Here is a 17,849-nt window from a genome sequence, read left to right as displayed (position 1 = left end):
GTGGTGTCTGAACACAGTCGCTCTTTAAATTCAACTCGTGTACGTTGATATCCGAAAGAAGCCCTCCGTCTGATTATTCACACTTCACTTTGTAGCCATTTTCACCAGCACATGTTTCAGCCGTTTCAAAAAGACATGTGCTTTGTGTGAAATCCCTTTAAATACATCCACGCTTTGGGGCTTCTCATGACTTGTCTGTATCGGGTAATAAAGATATCTTGTTTGCTTTTTGTATATTATTTTCTTGTCATTCAATCAACTTAAATGTTGCACTAACTGAAACCCCTTTTCATCAACTTTAAACCCATGAACTCTCTCTCTCTCTGTGTTTGCTCATAAAATACTGCGCTGAAGGCCAACTTTGGGCCTTGATGTTAAAACCTGTGAGGAAAAAATACACAAACAGGGCTTGGCTTGTTTTGCACTGGCTCTGTAAAAGTCTAATTTTAGAGCTGACAAAAGTCTTTTAACGTCCACACGGCCCTCAGAGGAAGATTAAATGAGACTTCTGGTCTAAATGTGTCTGCCAGTTGTTTGTTTTTCAAACGGGGCCCAGAAGTCACCGTATCTGCACCTCTTTAGAAACCTAAAAGCACGCAAACATACAAAAGGAGGTTGCTAACGAGTGGCTTAATAAGACTACTAAACGTCATCACAGCAACTCTTTAGCTTCTTGGTGAAGTCATGTGACGTTGGCTTTTTACTTCTGCAGAATATTAACGCTTCAAAAATCATACAGTGAGCATTGTGAAGATGATCTTGCTGAACAAAACCTGTACGTATCATAAGCATTGGTTTGCCACAGAGATTATATTCTGCAATTATCTAAAATACAACGGAAAATCACGTTGGACGATGCCAACTTCCTGGTTGGCCTGCAAAAACATGTCACACCTGCAGTACTTTAAAGTCAAGGACGCCAAATAAAGACACATCTTTTGGAAGAATGACGGTAGAGTTGAAGCTGTTCTGGAGGCTCATTGTAGCCCAACACCTCACTGAGACACTGTTGAATTATCCCTTAATTTCCCCTTTTATTTTGATATAAAACTCATCGTTAAAACAGTGAATATTGAAAGCATCGGCAGATATTTTCCTTATTATTGCACAAATTCATCAACAGAAGTGTACACAGTTGTGCTGGTCTCATACACACACAGCTGCAGAGTGGAATAACAGTGTTTGTTACACTCGGTGCTTTACACAGAACGAGAGCAAAGTATGATGCAAGCGCCTGGGTGGAGGGGACTCTGGTGGCCCAACACACACACACACACACACACACACACACACACACACACACACACTCAAACAGACCCTTTCTCATACAACCAGGCTGGTATTTCCTGGCTCTGCCTGCGAGCTCTATACGCCTAATTACTCACAAGAAAAGAACTAGAGCAGCGACGGTTCAACGCCTCATAGTGCAGCAGCTCAGCACCAGGAACAGAGAGGAAAAGGAAAAGAAAAAACAGGAAACAGAACTAAAAAGACGATAAGTACATTAAAGCTTCACATTCCTGCCCTTTTCAACAAAAAAAAAAAAAAAAAAAACTGGACACAGGCAGGACGGAGCAGAGCAGACTGATCTATTAGCTTCTTGTAGAAACTCACAGGGCCGTGCCAGACTCGGCTGCCAAATTCAACAACTTAACTCCGTACATGATGATGCAGACGGGAGGAAATGTCTGGGCTTCCTCTGCAAACATCGAGGCAGCTTCACAGGCTTTGCCCACATCGCTCTTTTCTCATAGATGGTCAAGTAAAACAATCAGACATGACTGACTGTTTTGTTTTTTTCTCTAGTGAACACATCTGCAAAATAACTGTTCTGAAAGGGGGCATATTTTCGAGCTGCATCACGTAATATCTGGCTATTTGAAATCATTTATATAGGATGTTTTTGGCTTGTTTTTGTTGTTTTGGATGGGTGTGACCCATCAGTAAGCTGAGGCTAAAGCCGGTGACTGTAATTGGCTTCCATCATGGATGTTGGTCCCTAAACCTCAAACTAGAAGCTGCAGTGACGACAGCTTATCAAGAGTGTAAAAAGTGTAAAAACAGAAGTTTGGGCAGCTGGAGAGGAAAGCAGGACCAACAAAGCAAAAATGCTGCAAATTGTAACTTTCATTAAAAGGTCAAAACTTACAATAAACTTTATATGTCACGTTATATACAGACCGCAACTGACAGACGTGCTACATGCTGAACTTAGAAACTGAAATGTGTGTATACTTATGTATATAATAGTGGATAACCATCTACAAATGCTTTAACTTTTAACAATCTAAACGGCAGTTGCAAGATTTTAACAATACAAGTGAACAACAAAGGTGTTTTTGCAATATTTTTTTGAAATAAATCTGCATTAATTCCCTTAAAATGGTACAAAATGGAGAGCTTTTTTTGCTGCACATAATTTTGACAAGCTACAGTCATGAAATGCAAAATGCTGACACAATGCTAAGAGTCTAACACGATGACGATGCTAAACATCTGCAAACTAAAGCAACCAACGATTGACGGACTGCTCAACTGACCAGCTAAAAATGGTTGATGATGCAATTAGCATTTACACATTATAAATATAAAAAAATGCCCAAAATATTAACATTTTAAGAGATAACCTTTTACACTTTTTCTTTAGTTATTTTGTGAATTTTAAAGCTGCTAGTAGATGGGATTTTGTTAGCTTATAACAGAGTCAGGCTAGCTGTTTACCCCTGTTTCCAGTCTTTATGCTAAGCTACGCTAACTTGCTGCATCATTCAAAATCTACACAAGTAGACGGTGAACTTTGTTTCTTCCAGTTGCCTGGTAAACAAAGTTACAAAGAGTGTGCATGCAAAACCAGTTAAAAACAATGTGATTAATAAATGATATTAATAAACTGTTTATATTTAACAAAAAAAGGAGCCATTTTATTGTTCCATCGAGGAACACTACGGTTATTGTAGTGCACAATGGTTCCTTAACGCCTCGGTACATTGCATCTCTTGACGACTGTATTGTACATGCGTGCGTTGTTGACGCTGAATGAATGAACTGTTCAGCCCTGCTGGCGGACAATGAACGGATTAGTGTTCACTAAAGTTACTGTCACACTTACACAAACCAGTTCTACGTCCATTCATCAAACACCGGTTGTGTAAAGACACTAGACGCTAACAGCACTGAACATAAACACACAATAAGGGAAGTGAGTGATGGGGCACAGTGAGAAACGGTACCACGGGGGGGTGCTTCAAGTGGCAGCTGGGTAACGGAAACAAAACCACTTCGGTGGGTTTGAATGAGCAGCGGGGGGGGGGGTCGACCCGTCGGTCTGAAGCTCTCTGGGGTTTAATGTCCACGACAGACTGGTGGCATTCAAGTCAGGCCAAAGCCGTGATGGTCTGCTGTGAGCTGCGACTTCACTACATGAGGGAAGATGGTTTCGGTGCAATTAGGTTCTCTCTTTTCGGGGGATTCTTTTATGCTGAACATTCAGATCGTCATGATTTCATGTCAGAATATCAGAAATGATCAATGCAATGCTTGTGGAGATATAATGACTTAGATTTTAGAGCTAGGTTAGTGCATTTTAAGTCATAATCTAGCTCGTTTCGCTCACATTCATTGTTTTGTATTTGAATTGCAGGTACGGCTTTATCAAAATAAAATTAAAAAGGTGACAGAATTAAGAAATGAAATGTTGATAAAGAAGCTTTAAACCAGATTCCCTTTCACCGTAGAAAGTTTCACACCTTTAAAGACGGTCGTCTAGTGAACTTCTTCCATGTTTAAACTTTAAAATCGTACAGAAGTAGAAGTAGACGAGCTAGCAAGGCTTCAAAATGCCAGTCCCTCATGATCACCCACAAAAAAGTGCTTACTACACTTCCCATAATGCAACTTACTACCACTTCACCAGACTCTACTGGTAAAAACCCAAATCTTTCAAATTCCACATCTCCACTTTGTTTGCACTTACATTAAAAAAAAACAAATACTAAAACATTCTAAAGACCAAGCTGACACAACAGACTTGACAAAGCTCCTCCAGAGTGAAAAAAAGACGACATTGTATAAATGTTTTACAGGCCGAGTAGCTCTCCTCATAAACTGAACTTCAAGGGTAAAATCAGTGAAATGTCCCTTTAAAAAGAGAGAAAGAAAAACTAAAACTTCACTGCTGATATTTCAACCTCTAAAAACACATTAGTTCTTCCTCAAAATATTAGTCCGTCTCTGCAGTCTTCTCTAAATTCTTCGTGTGCAGCAGGTGACCACGTTGGCATGTCGACTGCCAGCACTGCAGAGAAGCTATTTTTACAGTTTTCAAGTGAGGGGGCAGGGAGGTTAGCCGTGTTAGCGTAGCATTCCTAATCATTTTTCACATTCTGTTTTAAAAAAAGGACAATAAAATACATTTTGTCAGATTCATAGCCTTTTGAAGTCAAATCAACACATCTACATACTTTAAAAAAAACTTAAAGAAAGATCTGATATCTCAGAGAGAGAGAGAGAGAGAGAGAGAGAGAGAGAGAGAGAGAGAGAGAGAGAGAGAGAGAGAGAGAGAGAGAGAGAGAGAGAGGTATTTGAATGGTGGTGGCAGACGGACGCTGAAAGCATCTGTCCTGCATGCTGTGCATTCCTGGACGGATTTTGGAAGTAAGAAGCTTCACTCTCTCCCCGGTTAGTGCGGACAGGAATGTGAGTCGTCTGCAGGTGTGTGTGTGTGTGTGTGTGTGTGTGTGTGTGTGTGTGTGTGTGTGTGTGTGTGTGTGTGTGTGTGTGTGTGTGTGTGTGAACAGGAGCCGACAGTGTTTATTTCACACTGAAGCGTGCAAATCTTCTCTGCACAACCTCAGTGTGTTTCAGCAGCACCAGAGGTGAAGGAATGACTTACAGAGGAGTTAATACGTTTTGTTTTTTGTGTCCACTGTCAACTAAAGTTTAACATTCCTGCAAGTATGTCCATGACAAGATTATGTGAACTGATACATAGAGCACAAATACAAAAAAAAGAAGCTTTTTCTGGTAATTCAACTGATTTCTGCTCTATAAAATCTGACTATGGCATTCATTAAAATTAATTATATAATGAAATAACAATAACCTTTGTTTTTTATAGACTTATTGTGGACTGATGTATCATGTTTTTTTTACATTTTCCAAATCAATAATATAAATAAAGTTTAAAACAAATATAATGATTTAATTTGTTTCTTCCTGGTTTTACTTGGCGAAAAGTTTCTTCCACTGTGATCAATTGCTGTTTAAACAGTTTAAAGCAGGTAACATTGATTTATTTCACAATTCATTTCCCATACCTACAATTTCATATTTAATAGTATGTCATATGTATGCAAACCAGTGTAAAGAACTTAATTACAACCATATCACTCAGCTCTAGATATCAGTGATCAATCTGTCTCGTTCATCCTTTAAATGCCCTATATTACATAAGTACTGATTTCATCATCACTTCCACTGATGTAAACTAAGATTTTAATGCTTAAAAAGTTACCAAATGACTTCAGGCAAAAACATAAAATCTTCTTTTTCCAAATGCAAGAATGAAAAGCTTTCACTTCTGTGTGGAGTTGAGACAGAGACCGATGTGACGCAGGAGCTGTTAAATATTTAAGCCTGAAACTGGACACCTACGTCTACATTTAGCCCCATTGTATCTTCATCCAGCTCGGTTATATTTTAGTAAGGATGAGCACATGTTGTTCAGGAGGCAGCGAGGGATCGTTTGACATGTCAAAGTATATAATTAACCAACAGGGTGATGGAGGAAAATAACTTTACGACCCCGACTCTGACAAATAATGGTGCGAAACATAGCAGAGGAAAATAACTAAACATACAAAAATATTTAAAAAAAACAAAACATGCTAGAGTATCTCCAATACATGCAAAAACAAAAATAGAACATATTATAATAAACAAATGGGTTGGTTTACCTGAGCCATTGCCATTCACGTGCATGGTTTGAGCCATGGCTGCAGCTGTGTGCTCTCAGTCCCACAACAAGACCTACTGCGGTCATGCAACTGCCATGCATCAAGTCCAGATTACCATGCAGCCTGCAGACTGAGACAAAACACAAAGGGAGACGTTTTACTCACACATCAAGTTAGTCGTAAAAGAGTCGAATGCAGACGGGGTTAAGCAGCTCTTTATGTCACACAACAATAAAAGTTTCAAACATCTCTTTACACAACTCAACTTTCTTCAGAAGAGTCCCGTCAGACAAACTGTTGATTTAAACATAAGATAAAAAAAACACATACAAAGGCTTGAATATTCAATATTTTGTCCAGAAATAAAAATATAATTTGATACGATAGGCCGTAAGAGCAAAATACTTAATGTAATGGCTGTAAAAATATTATTTTGCAGCTTGTGAAATGGGTCAATTTGCTCTGGTTGTGCCCATTTTCAAGATTGTCTCAGAGAAGGTATCTTTCATGTCTTGCATCTTCCGGTCACCATTATGATAACAGTGGGAATAATACCATTTGAATTCCACTCCAAAAGAGACTTGATGTTCTCTGCCGATATCATATTTTCCACCTAATTTGCATTCGGATAAAATTAGCTTGAAAATGTCGGTATGTTGGCAAAAATCCAATATCATGCTCCTCCAAAATAAAATCTCTCTCCATCTCTTGTTTTCTCTTTGCTTCAGTACTTTGGACAGGAGAAAATAAAAGTTATTGACTTTCGACATAACATTATGGTCACAACAGTGGAAGCAAAACTCATAAATGAAAAGTACAACAGAGAAACAGAGTTTGGCCGGTGGTGGAAGAAGTACTCAGATACTTAACTTTAGAGAAAGTACTCCATTACAAATAACAATTATTTATATATTATCATCATCAAATTCACTTTAAGTATCAAAAGTACAATTATTTTACTGTTGTAGATGCTCAAGGTGGAGCTGGTTTTAACTTATTTATATACAGGTAGATGGTCTAGATTAGAGTTTCCCAACCTGAGGGTCACCCGATAAAACTGAGGAGTCATGAGATGAATAACGGGGATGAAAGAATAAAAAAAACTAAAAAGGTCTAATACACAAATCTGTATTCATTTTTGTATTGCTTTGATTTGTTGGATAATTTGACATCTTTAAGCCTTAAGCTGTTATTTAAATGAAACCATGTGAGAAGCTGGGAGGGGAAATGTCTCTTTGGTGAAAAATCAGACATCTGAAACGGTGACATGGAGCACCAACTAGACAGTTTATTATTTTATGACATCAAAAGTCAAAAAGGTTGGAATGTTCTTTTTTTAATTTTCAAACAATGCGTGTAAAGTAAGTGGTGACCAAATTTGTCAAATAAATGTAGTGGAGCAAAAAGTACAATATTTCTCTCTGATGTAGTGGAGTAGAAGTATCAGAACTTCAAACCTGTAATGGAGTAAATCTACTCAGTAATACTCCACCACTGCAGGGTAAATGCGACGCCTCCGTCCAGCATGTACTTTGTGTTCTGTTACATAAACCCTTCTGTGTCTCTGTGGAAGCTGAAGCCCACTTAAAGCCATCGCCGGGCGCTGACCTCTGACTTTTTTCACAGGTGTGTTTGCGTCTGACATTTATGAACATAGAGGTCCAGTGTGCGCCGGCCCGGTCATCATCAATGGATACATTATGAGCAGGGACAAAAGAGCTATTCTCCGTCATAAATGAAGGAGCAAACGTGAGGGGGGGAGGAGGCCTGGTTTGTTAAATGAGCATCTGGAGGAGTAAAGGTTGGCCCAGAGAGACCCAGGCTCCTTTCATACTCCTCAGTAGGACCACCGACCTCGGATCCTCTGACCTGTGGATCTCTGGCTCCAGGAGTTGGATCCAGGCCCCCTAGTGGTCTTCAAAAGGGTCCTTAAGGGTCTTCGGCAAGCGTATATTTCACTACTAGTGATATCTGCTAAATCAGCAGCTCTCCTGCATTTACTGGAAGCATTTAATGAGCTTGCACTGTTTCAAAAACTAAAAATATCCTTCAAAATAACAGTCAGATGTGGGGTTTTTTTGCCATTATTATTGAAGAGAAGCCATAAACACGTAGCTGAGCAAAGAAGTCGTCTAAATCCTTAAAAAAAATTAAAAAAAAATGAAGCAACACCTCTCTAAAAACTGAAGCGAATGACATACTTTCACTATAAAAAGGGAAGATTCATTGTTGGGTTATTGTATTAAGGGCAGTCCATCCCAAAAGCAATAATAATAATAATAATAGATATGTGAGCATCCACACTGATTTGTCCCGGTATAACAAATGACCAATGCACCACTGTGTGTTGCATTTTTTAAACAATATATTTATAGTTTATTGTTCTTGATGTGGATGGCCCTTAAGCCGGTTTTATTGTAAGCTAGGTTAACCTGAAGAACTAGCAACTAGGTCAAAATTGTAAAATAGTAAATATCACTGAAGATACTCCTCATAGCTGAAATAACCATGTAAGGAAGTTTGCTTTTGTCTATTTAAGTAAAAATATGTGATAATTCAGAGTACTTCCATTAGGTTGATGCACAAACCCTGTAAATCTAGTCAAGAAACAGTCCTGCTCATTGATTTACTCGCCCTCTGTAGAAATGGTACAACAACATTGCATTTATAAGTTAACATCTTAAAAAGGTCACTCTGTCCGTGGTCACTTTGCAGCAGCAGCAGCAGCAGCATGTAAATCCTTGTTTACGGAACGCAGCCAAATAAAGCAGCGAGGAAAACGTCATCACGCCGCTGTGTCTAAATCCAAACTGTCCTTCATCCCGAGGAACGATTATAGATCTGATACGGAGACGAAAGAGATACTCCGAGCACACCAGGCTGTTCCAGCATCCAAATAGACTGAAATCTATTTAGTCTACAGTCCCGCCTCCTTTGAGCTTTCTTTTATATTTAAAAAGGTCTACGGAAAGTCAATATGTTAGCCTCTAGAAACCTCCCGACTGCATTTCACACTGCAACATTTAGGAGAAAGATCTGGCTATTTGTCGTACCATAAAAAAGGAAGAGGACGATGTTCCTCCTGAGGAAAAGCCCCAAATGCCTTGAAAGGTGGAAGGCGTGAAAGAAGATGGACCAATCAGGTTCAATACGGTTCTTGTAAAAAAATATATATATCCTTTTTCTTTTGAATAAGCACTGACATCAATAAGAAAAAACATTTTAGGAAGCATCTTCAAAAGAGTCAAGATGCCTTCATTGTGTTAATGGACCGAGGGTCTCAACATTCAGGACACCCATCACAATAATGAGGTGTTCGTAACGGAGACAAAAACAAGCTCAAACGTACTACAAACACGGATGACAGAGAAAACGTACACGTTCACCTACGAGCAGATTTCCAGCCCAACAAAGCAAGTTAAAATATCTCATGCTGGCCCTTTGCTGATGTGCGTGTATAGTTGCAATCCAACCCTAATTACAAGCTCTTTTTGATGACTTCATGCAAAAAAAGAACGACATCAAACTGACCAAACATCTCCCAAACGTCTGGTTCCATCGGCTGCGAGAAAGCAAACCTGAGGGAAGGAGCAGGGAATCGTCTGGTTGATCACCACGTGCAAAATTAACCCTTCATACAAAACAACATCTATTTGTAAAGAGGAGTTTCTAACCTAACAGCACAAAACTTTTTAACCGTTATACATGTCTGACTATGCATCAGATCCTGAAGGGTTTAACCTGCAGTGTTACTCTGTTCAACAGAAAACATTAATTGATTTCACTGTTAACATACAATTCTGAAAAACACAGTTTGTCAAAATCAATTCCGAAAAACATCTGGTGAATAAAAAGTTCTAGAAAAGTAACGTGTTAATCCTCAAGGCCTGTTTTAAACTCATGTGACATTGAACAGAAGTTTACTTCCAAGTGAATCCACGCAGTTTAACTGAGATGTTATGCAACAGGCTGAGAGCGTGTGTGCTCCTAAGGGTTTTCTAAGAAATGCTGAAGCACCAGCATGTTGGGAATTATGAGTAAAAATGTGAGTTAATCAATATGTTGATCTTTAACTGAACGCCATGTTGCCGTGTAGCAGAAACAAAAAGAGGGTCTCATGTGCTTTTCTAAACTAGAAAACAAAAAGGTATTCTCTCCTGTCATAAAACACTGCTTTGACATTGTGTAAATGGAAGTTTGAATCATTTAATTCTTCTTCTCTTTGGGCTAAAAACGATTTCAAATGTAAATAAAACAGTTTGGTGTCTGAATCATAATGTTTGCTCTGTTAAAATAGTTCTAATTGAAGCGGATTCCAAACCTTTTAACGGTGGTGGATCCCTACATTAATGTGGTCCCTTATATTCCAACACTGAGATCTTCTATTCTAACAATCGTGCATCTTACCTGTATCTCTCATTCTAACTTCCTCCCTCAGCTCACAGGTAGCAAACACTGACAGAGTGCCCGACAACGAGCCTAAACCCAGCCGCCCCTCCGAGCGACAGGGGGGATAAGTTTCACCGCTAAGATTAGACAACTTCCTCAGATGACAGCCAAAACCATCCGTGTCCTATAAGAGGGAGCAGGACTTTAGGCTGTTTAGGGGAGAAGCGACCCCTACGCTGGGCCTCCAGGTGAAGCGCATGGCGAGCTAATGCGGTCGACAGCCAGCGGTCACTCTCTCGGCCTGAGCTGACCTTCAACTCGTGGTAGAAGAACAGCTAACGAGGCGGACGATAAGAGAGCGGAAAACAGAACAAACCTCTTCATGAGCGGTGACTTATTAACCAACACAGCAGTTTCCCCTTCAGCTCTTAAAACAGGAAGCCATAAACACCAAATCTGATCACAGCTGAGCCAAGGACACATCACCTGGGATGACCAGACATGATATTTCAAAATAAAAGACTTGTTAATCGGGTCTATAAAAGGAGCGACAGTGAGGGAATTTTTTACAGATTACAGAGTTACAGATTAAAATCATACTGATAATCAATCGGTGCTAGAAAAAGTATTCAAATAATTTACATCAGTAAAAGTGGTGATATCCAAGATACTCAAACTTTCAATAATAAAAAATTTAAAAAAAACTTAAAAAAAACAACTTAAAAATCTGCCAATTTCCAAAGTTATCTCTACTTATTCAAGACAAGTTTACAGCATGTAAAACACCTGCAGTTGTTACAGATAGAAAATCTGTTCTTCCTCATACGTACATGGGCTGGGGATGCTATGGACGAGGAGGTTTTAGTGTCACGGTCAGAGTTGCTACTTGTTGGAGCAGCGGGAAGGCTAACCAAGGCTGTTTGGTTTGTTTGAATGAAGTGTGTTTTATGAGGAGTTAACAAGTCATTTAGCTCATCTTAGTCCAGTGCAAAAAATAAACTTTAAATTCAGAAGCTTGTAAGAATATTTCTTTCTTAGTATATTTTGTTTGCTTATCATTCGTAGCCAAATCGGCGCTCATGTGCAATGCATCTCTCTATATAGCAGAGACTGTGCAATTTATTTCTTCAGTAGACTACATTTTGGTCGACATCCACATAAAAAAAAGGTGGCAAATTTCCCCTTTAAGGGAAAGGAGAAAAGCATTTTTGGCAAAATGTACTCAGAGTATCAAAAGTTATTTTTAGAATGGGCTCCGTCAGTGAACCATCATTATATAACTGGGCCATTATTATTGAAACGTGAACATGTAACCAGTGAAAGTGTTAAATCGAGGGCTCTTAGTGTTCAATGAGGTTAATCACAACATTTTAAAGTGCAACGAGCCTTTAAAAGTTTCCAAAATAATGTAGCAAAGGAAATGAGGGAAAATACTAGACTAGATTGTTCTCATCTTGATCATATTAGCTTATTAAATGCTATACTTGCATTAAGATCATTTGTATTTTCTCACAAGTGACTAAACAAAGACAAATGTAATTGCTATAATCTTTAAGAATCGTGAAGTGGAGTGAAACTAAAAAGTCAAGTCTGTAAATGCACCAAATGTTATTTTCCTCCAACCAGAAAGTAAAGTTATGTAACAAAACTACTAAAATCTTCCCCATCTCATACAGCAATAATCAGCCTTGGTGACAACGGACATGAAAAATAAAAAAAATCCACATTTAAATTAAGTTTGAAAAACTAGTTATAAATACTTATAAATTCTTAAGAGACATTAAACCCTTTAACTGAGTGTTTGTACTTTTTACAAACTGAAGCTGAAAACACAACAACATTAATCAATAGCTTATGACATAAATGATACCACCATAATTGTTAAAGTATCATAGAAGCAGTGAGAAGGCAGCATTCAGCATTAGTTGGTTTCAATGCATTTACAGGAGAAATCAATCAGTCTAATCCTGAGGCCTTTTAGAGTAACACATCTCTACAATTTCATCTATTTAGTTTGAACAAAGAAAATACATAACACTCACCAATGATCCGCTTTTAACTGAACAGATAAACTGATTTAAAAAGTAACCTGATCTGATCCGAGTGTGACTCACGAGAACAAAACAAGTCAACGACAGCACGCGAGCCGACACAAACCAGAACAACTCGTTTTGTTCCTCCTCAGCTGTTGCATAAATATGACAGGAGCTGCAGGTGCATGTCGACTGATTTACAGTGACTCAGGTCAGGTTCCTCTTTACGGGGAAGTATTTGTGCGTGTGTGTGTGTATTTATGTGTGTGTGAGTTCAAAAGGCAGCCGATTCAATTATCTACTGTGATTTGAGGGATTCGGGCAACACAAAACAACAACGGATGCCAACTAACCAGCATTAAACAAAATCACATATCATCATTTTTGTGTCCATTTAGAGATAAAAGCGATTGCAATTTTCTTGGTCTATTCAGATACAGAAGAGTATCCAAAGTAATATGGCAAAGGCAATGAGGAAAAAACACTGGATTACCACCAATTAAATAAACTTCTAACGAGTCAGAAATCACCTCAAACTTTGGCTTTAAAACCACAGGGTTCCAGGCAGCATTCAAATCAAGTTGCCACTTGTTTGGGTAATATTGCATGAAAATTAAAAATAAAAAAGGGAAAAGTGGAATACTGAAAGTTGCTAAAGTTCAGTAATGTTTCTTAAAATCCAAATCCAGTCAAAAAAGTCAAACAATCAGCATTGCTTTTGTCAAATAGTCCTAAAAGCCAGCCTGTCTAGACCCATTTGTTTGCCACATAAAGTGACCAACTTCAGTCTTGACAGGATGTGGTGCGACAGTTTTCCACTGTGTGTAAAAAAAAAAAAAAAAAAAAAAAAGCCCTGACACAAAGCTCTGGTTTTGTAACTTGTGTGTCAACAGTACACAGCTTGAAGAGTTAAGAGAAGGGCCGTAAAAGGTTGCAAACCCGCTGCGCTGAATATTCAACAGGCTTGTTTTTCCCCTAATAAAAAAAAAAAGCAGAGGCGGCCAATTTAATGGAGGGGGAGGGGGGGGGGGAGAAAGCCTCCAGAGAAACTGGGATCATTTTGTATTCAGAGCTTCGGAAAAAGGGCACGAAAACACGAACTGTGTGTGCAGCAGCATGCAGAGCGTTTTATCTTTCTGTGGGTGATCGACATGATTGTGCCCAGGGGTTCGTTTTGGTTTTCCAAGGAGCATCTTTGTAAGAACAGAAGACGACGACCACAGCGAGCAGAATAAATACTGTATATGTACGTGGCGTGAGTGTCGGCGTGATTAAACGAGGAGCGGTGGCTACTTGTCGTCTCAGCTCTGCGTCTGGCCCTCATTAGGAAATGCCTTGGAAGCTTTGCAGAAGAAGCCGCTCGGCGCTGTCGTTCTCCACCGTTCTGCAGCGCCGTTGACCCCCAGCTTGTGCTGTCAGAACCGCTCGTTTCCCCTCCGATGTCCTTCGTGAACCTGCTGAGTTCGGCCGGCCTCAAAGCCTCTCAATTAGCCCAGAGAGGAGGCAGGAACTTACAGGAATGGGGGGGAAAAAAGAAAAGAAAAGTCTCGTCTTTCTTACATACTGCTTTAACGGTTAGGAAAGTGGCAGGTCACATGATCAGAGGAGGAAAGGAAAACACTTACAACTACGTCTAAGTGGCTATAAAGTTAAGACGTCCCATTAAAACAGAGCTTCATACAAAACCTTCGACTCTACGGAGACAATTCATGGAAAAAAAGAGGAACCTTCATGGTCTGAAGTCATGCTAGCAGCTCTGTGAGGCTGTACTTTCTCACAGTAGAACTCTAAAGTAAATGCCAACGTCTCCATGCTAACATGCGGAGGTTTTAGCAGGTATAATGTTCATAGTATTTAGTAAATTGGCATGCTAATACTTGTTGATTAGCAGTGAACGAGCAAAGTACAGCTGAGGCTCATGGGATATCAATCATTTTGCAGGAATTTGGCAAAGTTTATAGCGCTAGAAGTACAGATAAGGTACCACCAGGGTTCTTACACTTCATCCTGAGGGGAACATGAACGTCTGCACCAAATATCATGTAAATCCATCCAATAGTTGTTGAGATTTTTCACTCAAACCGACACGTCAACCTCTCCAATGGTGGTGGAGGAAAAGACACCGGGTCAGCAAAGTCACTAGGATTCATCCTCTGGGTAGCATTAATACAAAACTTCACGACAATCCATCAAATATTGGTTGAAATGTTGGTTTGATATTTCGGGCTGCATGCCGATCCTTAGAGCTACGCTGCTAGCACGGCTAAAACAGTGAAATAATAGATCAAATGTCAGATACTGGGGACATCATCAAGGAGGCATGTGCCATAAAATGAAGTTCTTAACGTGCCATTTTTAGCACGGAGATTTGTAAATGTTCAAGCTAACAAACTGTTTACATTGGTTACATCATCACCCTTACTGAGGCTAGTTACCATATTGCTTGTAAATATATTTGTTCTTTCCCAAAACCTTCTCCTGAAGTAATTATCAAAAGTAACTGAACTCTTATTCTACTCTTAATACTTCATTTAACAGAAATGTGCATAAACAACCGATAGCATTTATCCCAAAAGACCAGACCTGAACATGCAGTAACTGAAGAATGCACTTCAAAAGTTAATTTCTTGCACTCAAAACGTTGAAAACAATCGCTGTACCTTTAGGAACAGATTCACTGAGCAGGTCTCGGTCCAAAAATGTGAATAAAATACCAACTAATGAATAAACAGCTCCCCAAAAGTGAAATCTTGACCCAAATGGGTTTGGTAAAGAGAAACAAGAGTACAGTAGTCCATAAAGAGAGAGGATGAGTCAACCGTCGGTCGGCCCCGTTGCTGTGTAATCACACATGAAGTTATTTCTGGTGCTATCACTTTCCACTCGCTGCTATTCTTCCTCTGGTGCAGCCGCAGACGCTGTGCACGAGGATAAACACAGCATTCGAAAAAGACAAGCTCAATTATGCGAAATCAAAGACGCACACGCACACGCAGACACACACAGACACACTTTTTCTAACCTCGTTATATCTCTTTCAGAGGACTCGTACCGTTCGTATCCAGGAGGAAAGAAAAAAAAAAAAGCTTGAAAAGTAAAATCGTTGTTGTTTTCGTTGCTAACAAACTTCAGAATCAGAGTATCGGAGGATGAAATGACTTCTGGAACGAGGATTGAATAATTACAGAGCAACATTTAGGACCATCTGTCAGAGGAATGCAGAGATCTCCAGATCCAGCTGAGTCTGCAACCTACAGCATATTGAGCTGGCATTGAAAAGTTCAGGTGCACAGGGTTTATTAGTGTGTACTTAAACAGCATAAAAAGTAAGTTCAATTCAACAAGGAGGACACAGGTGAATCTTTGCCACTCATATTAGAGCTGTAAAGAAAGATTTACGAGTGTCACAAGACTAATCGCCCACTAATACAACGTAAACAGGAATTTAATTAACCGAGGTTTGGAAACTAAAGCAGTCCTTTGTCTCCGTTACGAAAAACTCAAACATAAGTTATTGCGGAAACATAATGTTTTATAAATCCAACTCTTAGGATCCGTTTCACCTGATGCATTTTAAATAAATACACTTAAAATATCTGAGTATCAGTGGTTTGGTGTGCCGTCATAAAAGGACTGTCAAATTCAAAACAAAAAGGCAAATGTTCAGGTTTACAACAAATAAAACTAAGACTTTAAAAAGGTTACAAAAAAAACAACCCTAACTTTTGGAAGAATAACTTTCTGTGCGTATATTCTTTAAAGACGTACTTATGATCACCCTGAAATACTTCATTCTGCTCGATGACAGCTTCTGGCTCTACAGCACTGAGCTCCTCCTAAGATTTAGAACTGATATTTACTGCAGCTATAAAAAAAGGAGCCAATCAGCTGCTTCTGGGTAACATTTCTGACACCAAGTTCTCGCCAAGTTCCAAACAGTTTTATTGGGGCAATTATGATTTTGCCCTCAGCTTGTTTGAGGTAATAACAATTAATTGCAAAAAAGAACAAAAGAGGTGCGATTGATCGGCACCAGTAATCATTTTTTGGATGATAAGGATCATTTTCCACCAAAAAGACCTTAAATTGAATCATTTATTGAAGTATTAAATATCAAAAGGGTTGCATGCTGCTCTTTTATTGAGCCAATGATCAATCCAATGCTTTCTTCCTCACTGTTCTCTGGCTACAAAGAGGAAAAGATAACTTCACCCTTTACTCCACAGACTGTGAGGTGTATCATTAATCGGCCTATTCAGCTCACTGCGGCGTGAAGTTGCCCTGAAGCAGCGTTTCTACTCCAAAAACACAGTAATTCCCCTTCTCTTTACAGCAGCGCCCCCTAGAGGAGACAGATGGCTCTGTGTAGAAAAACTTCAAACTGCACTTGCAAAAGAAGTAAGGTGGGAAAGAGACCGGTTCATAAGCTTTATGATTAATGTAAAATGCTCCAATCCATCTTTAAAGTCTGGGTAACCTGCTGAATATTCTCTCATTTCATTGATAAATCTGTTTTACCAGAGGCCAATATTACATTTTCAAATTGCTTCTTTCATCCAACCAACCAACCAACCAACCAACCAACCAACCAACAGGTCAATAAACCAGAGATAATCAATTAACAATTATTATAAAAACAGATTAAACAATAAATTCTAATCTTTGAGCAACTGGTTTGGCATTTTCCATCAGGGACTTGTACAAAAAAAGCATTAAAAATATTAAATAGTTGTTAAGTAATTGAGAAAACCGCTCAAATTTGAACATTTTTGATACGACGGTCCTTAACATGTGTCTGAAACTTTTGTGCACCTTCAAAAGATCTAAACTTTTAAAAAGATCCCAACAAAGATGTGCTTTCATTTGGAAAGACTCTCTTATCAAGACAGTTGGATATTGAGCCCATCTCCAAACCGCAAGAGTTACTTGTTCAGTCCAGCTCGGACCACTTTGAAGCTTCCACCGTTTCCCTCTCTTTTATCCAGCCCCTACCCTTCCCTCCCTCCCTCCCTCCCCCTCCCATATGACCTCTGCTGTCCGGGCTGCACTTGACCAAGGACAGGCTGGAGCCTCTTGTTTGTTCAGCTCTTGAGTGGAGTCACTAAGGCGGAGGAGGGGAGCCATGGACGGATGAACAACACCCACCACCCACCACTCCCCCATGCAGGAGGGGAGCCTCCTCAATGGAGGACCAAGAGACTCAAAATGTCTCTGCAGGTTCACCATTTGTCCTCCTGTACAGAAAAGCCATGTTTGACGTCATGTGCCATCTCCGTTATGTTGCATTCACATGGAATCAGGCAGATGGACAACGTCTTCTTGATAGTACGTGAAAAACAAACAAAGGTATTCTGGCTATCATTTAATGCAATTACCTATAGTAATGAATGAAGCTTTCTCTTAATATATCTTATTGCAAAGTTAAACAACTTTATCCTTGTGTGAGGAGCTACTAATATCTGCTTGTAAATTG

The 17,849-nt window shown here is 39.3% G+C and overlaps 1 protein-coding gene across 1 annotated transcript in view; it reads right to left on the bottom strand.

Annotated features, from left to right (window-relative positions):
- Positions 1 to 17,849, bottom strand: part of kank1a (KN motif and ankyrin repeat domains 1a) — a 59,843-nt gene that overhangs the window by 19,992 nt on the left and 22,002 nt on the right. The window contains exon 2 of the mRNA XM_054610858.1: positions 5,955 to 6,084. Within this exon, the coding sequence (XP_054466833.1) occupies positions 5,955 to 5,991 (37 nt within the window). The 5' untranslated portion in view covers positions 5,992 to 6,084. The remainder of the gene's footprint in view (positions 1 to 5,954; positions 6,085 to 17,849) is intronic.

Source organism: Anoplopoma fimbria, chromosome 13 (genome assembly GCF_027596085.1).
Source record: "Anoplopoma fimbria isolate UVic2021 breed Golden Eagle Sablefish chromosome 13, Afim_UVic_2022, whole genome shotgun sequence".
In the NCBI taxonomy this organism is placed as follows: domain Eukaryota; kingdom Metazoa; phylum Chordata; class Actinopteri; order Perciformes; family Anoplopomatidae; genus Anoplopoma; species Anoplopoma fimbria.
Note: the sequence above shows the minus strand (reverse complement) of the source record. Positions and strands in the feature narration are given on the sequence as shown.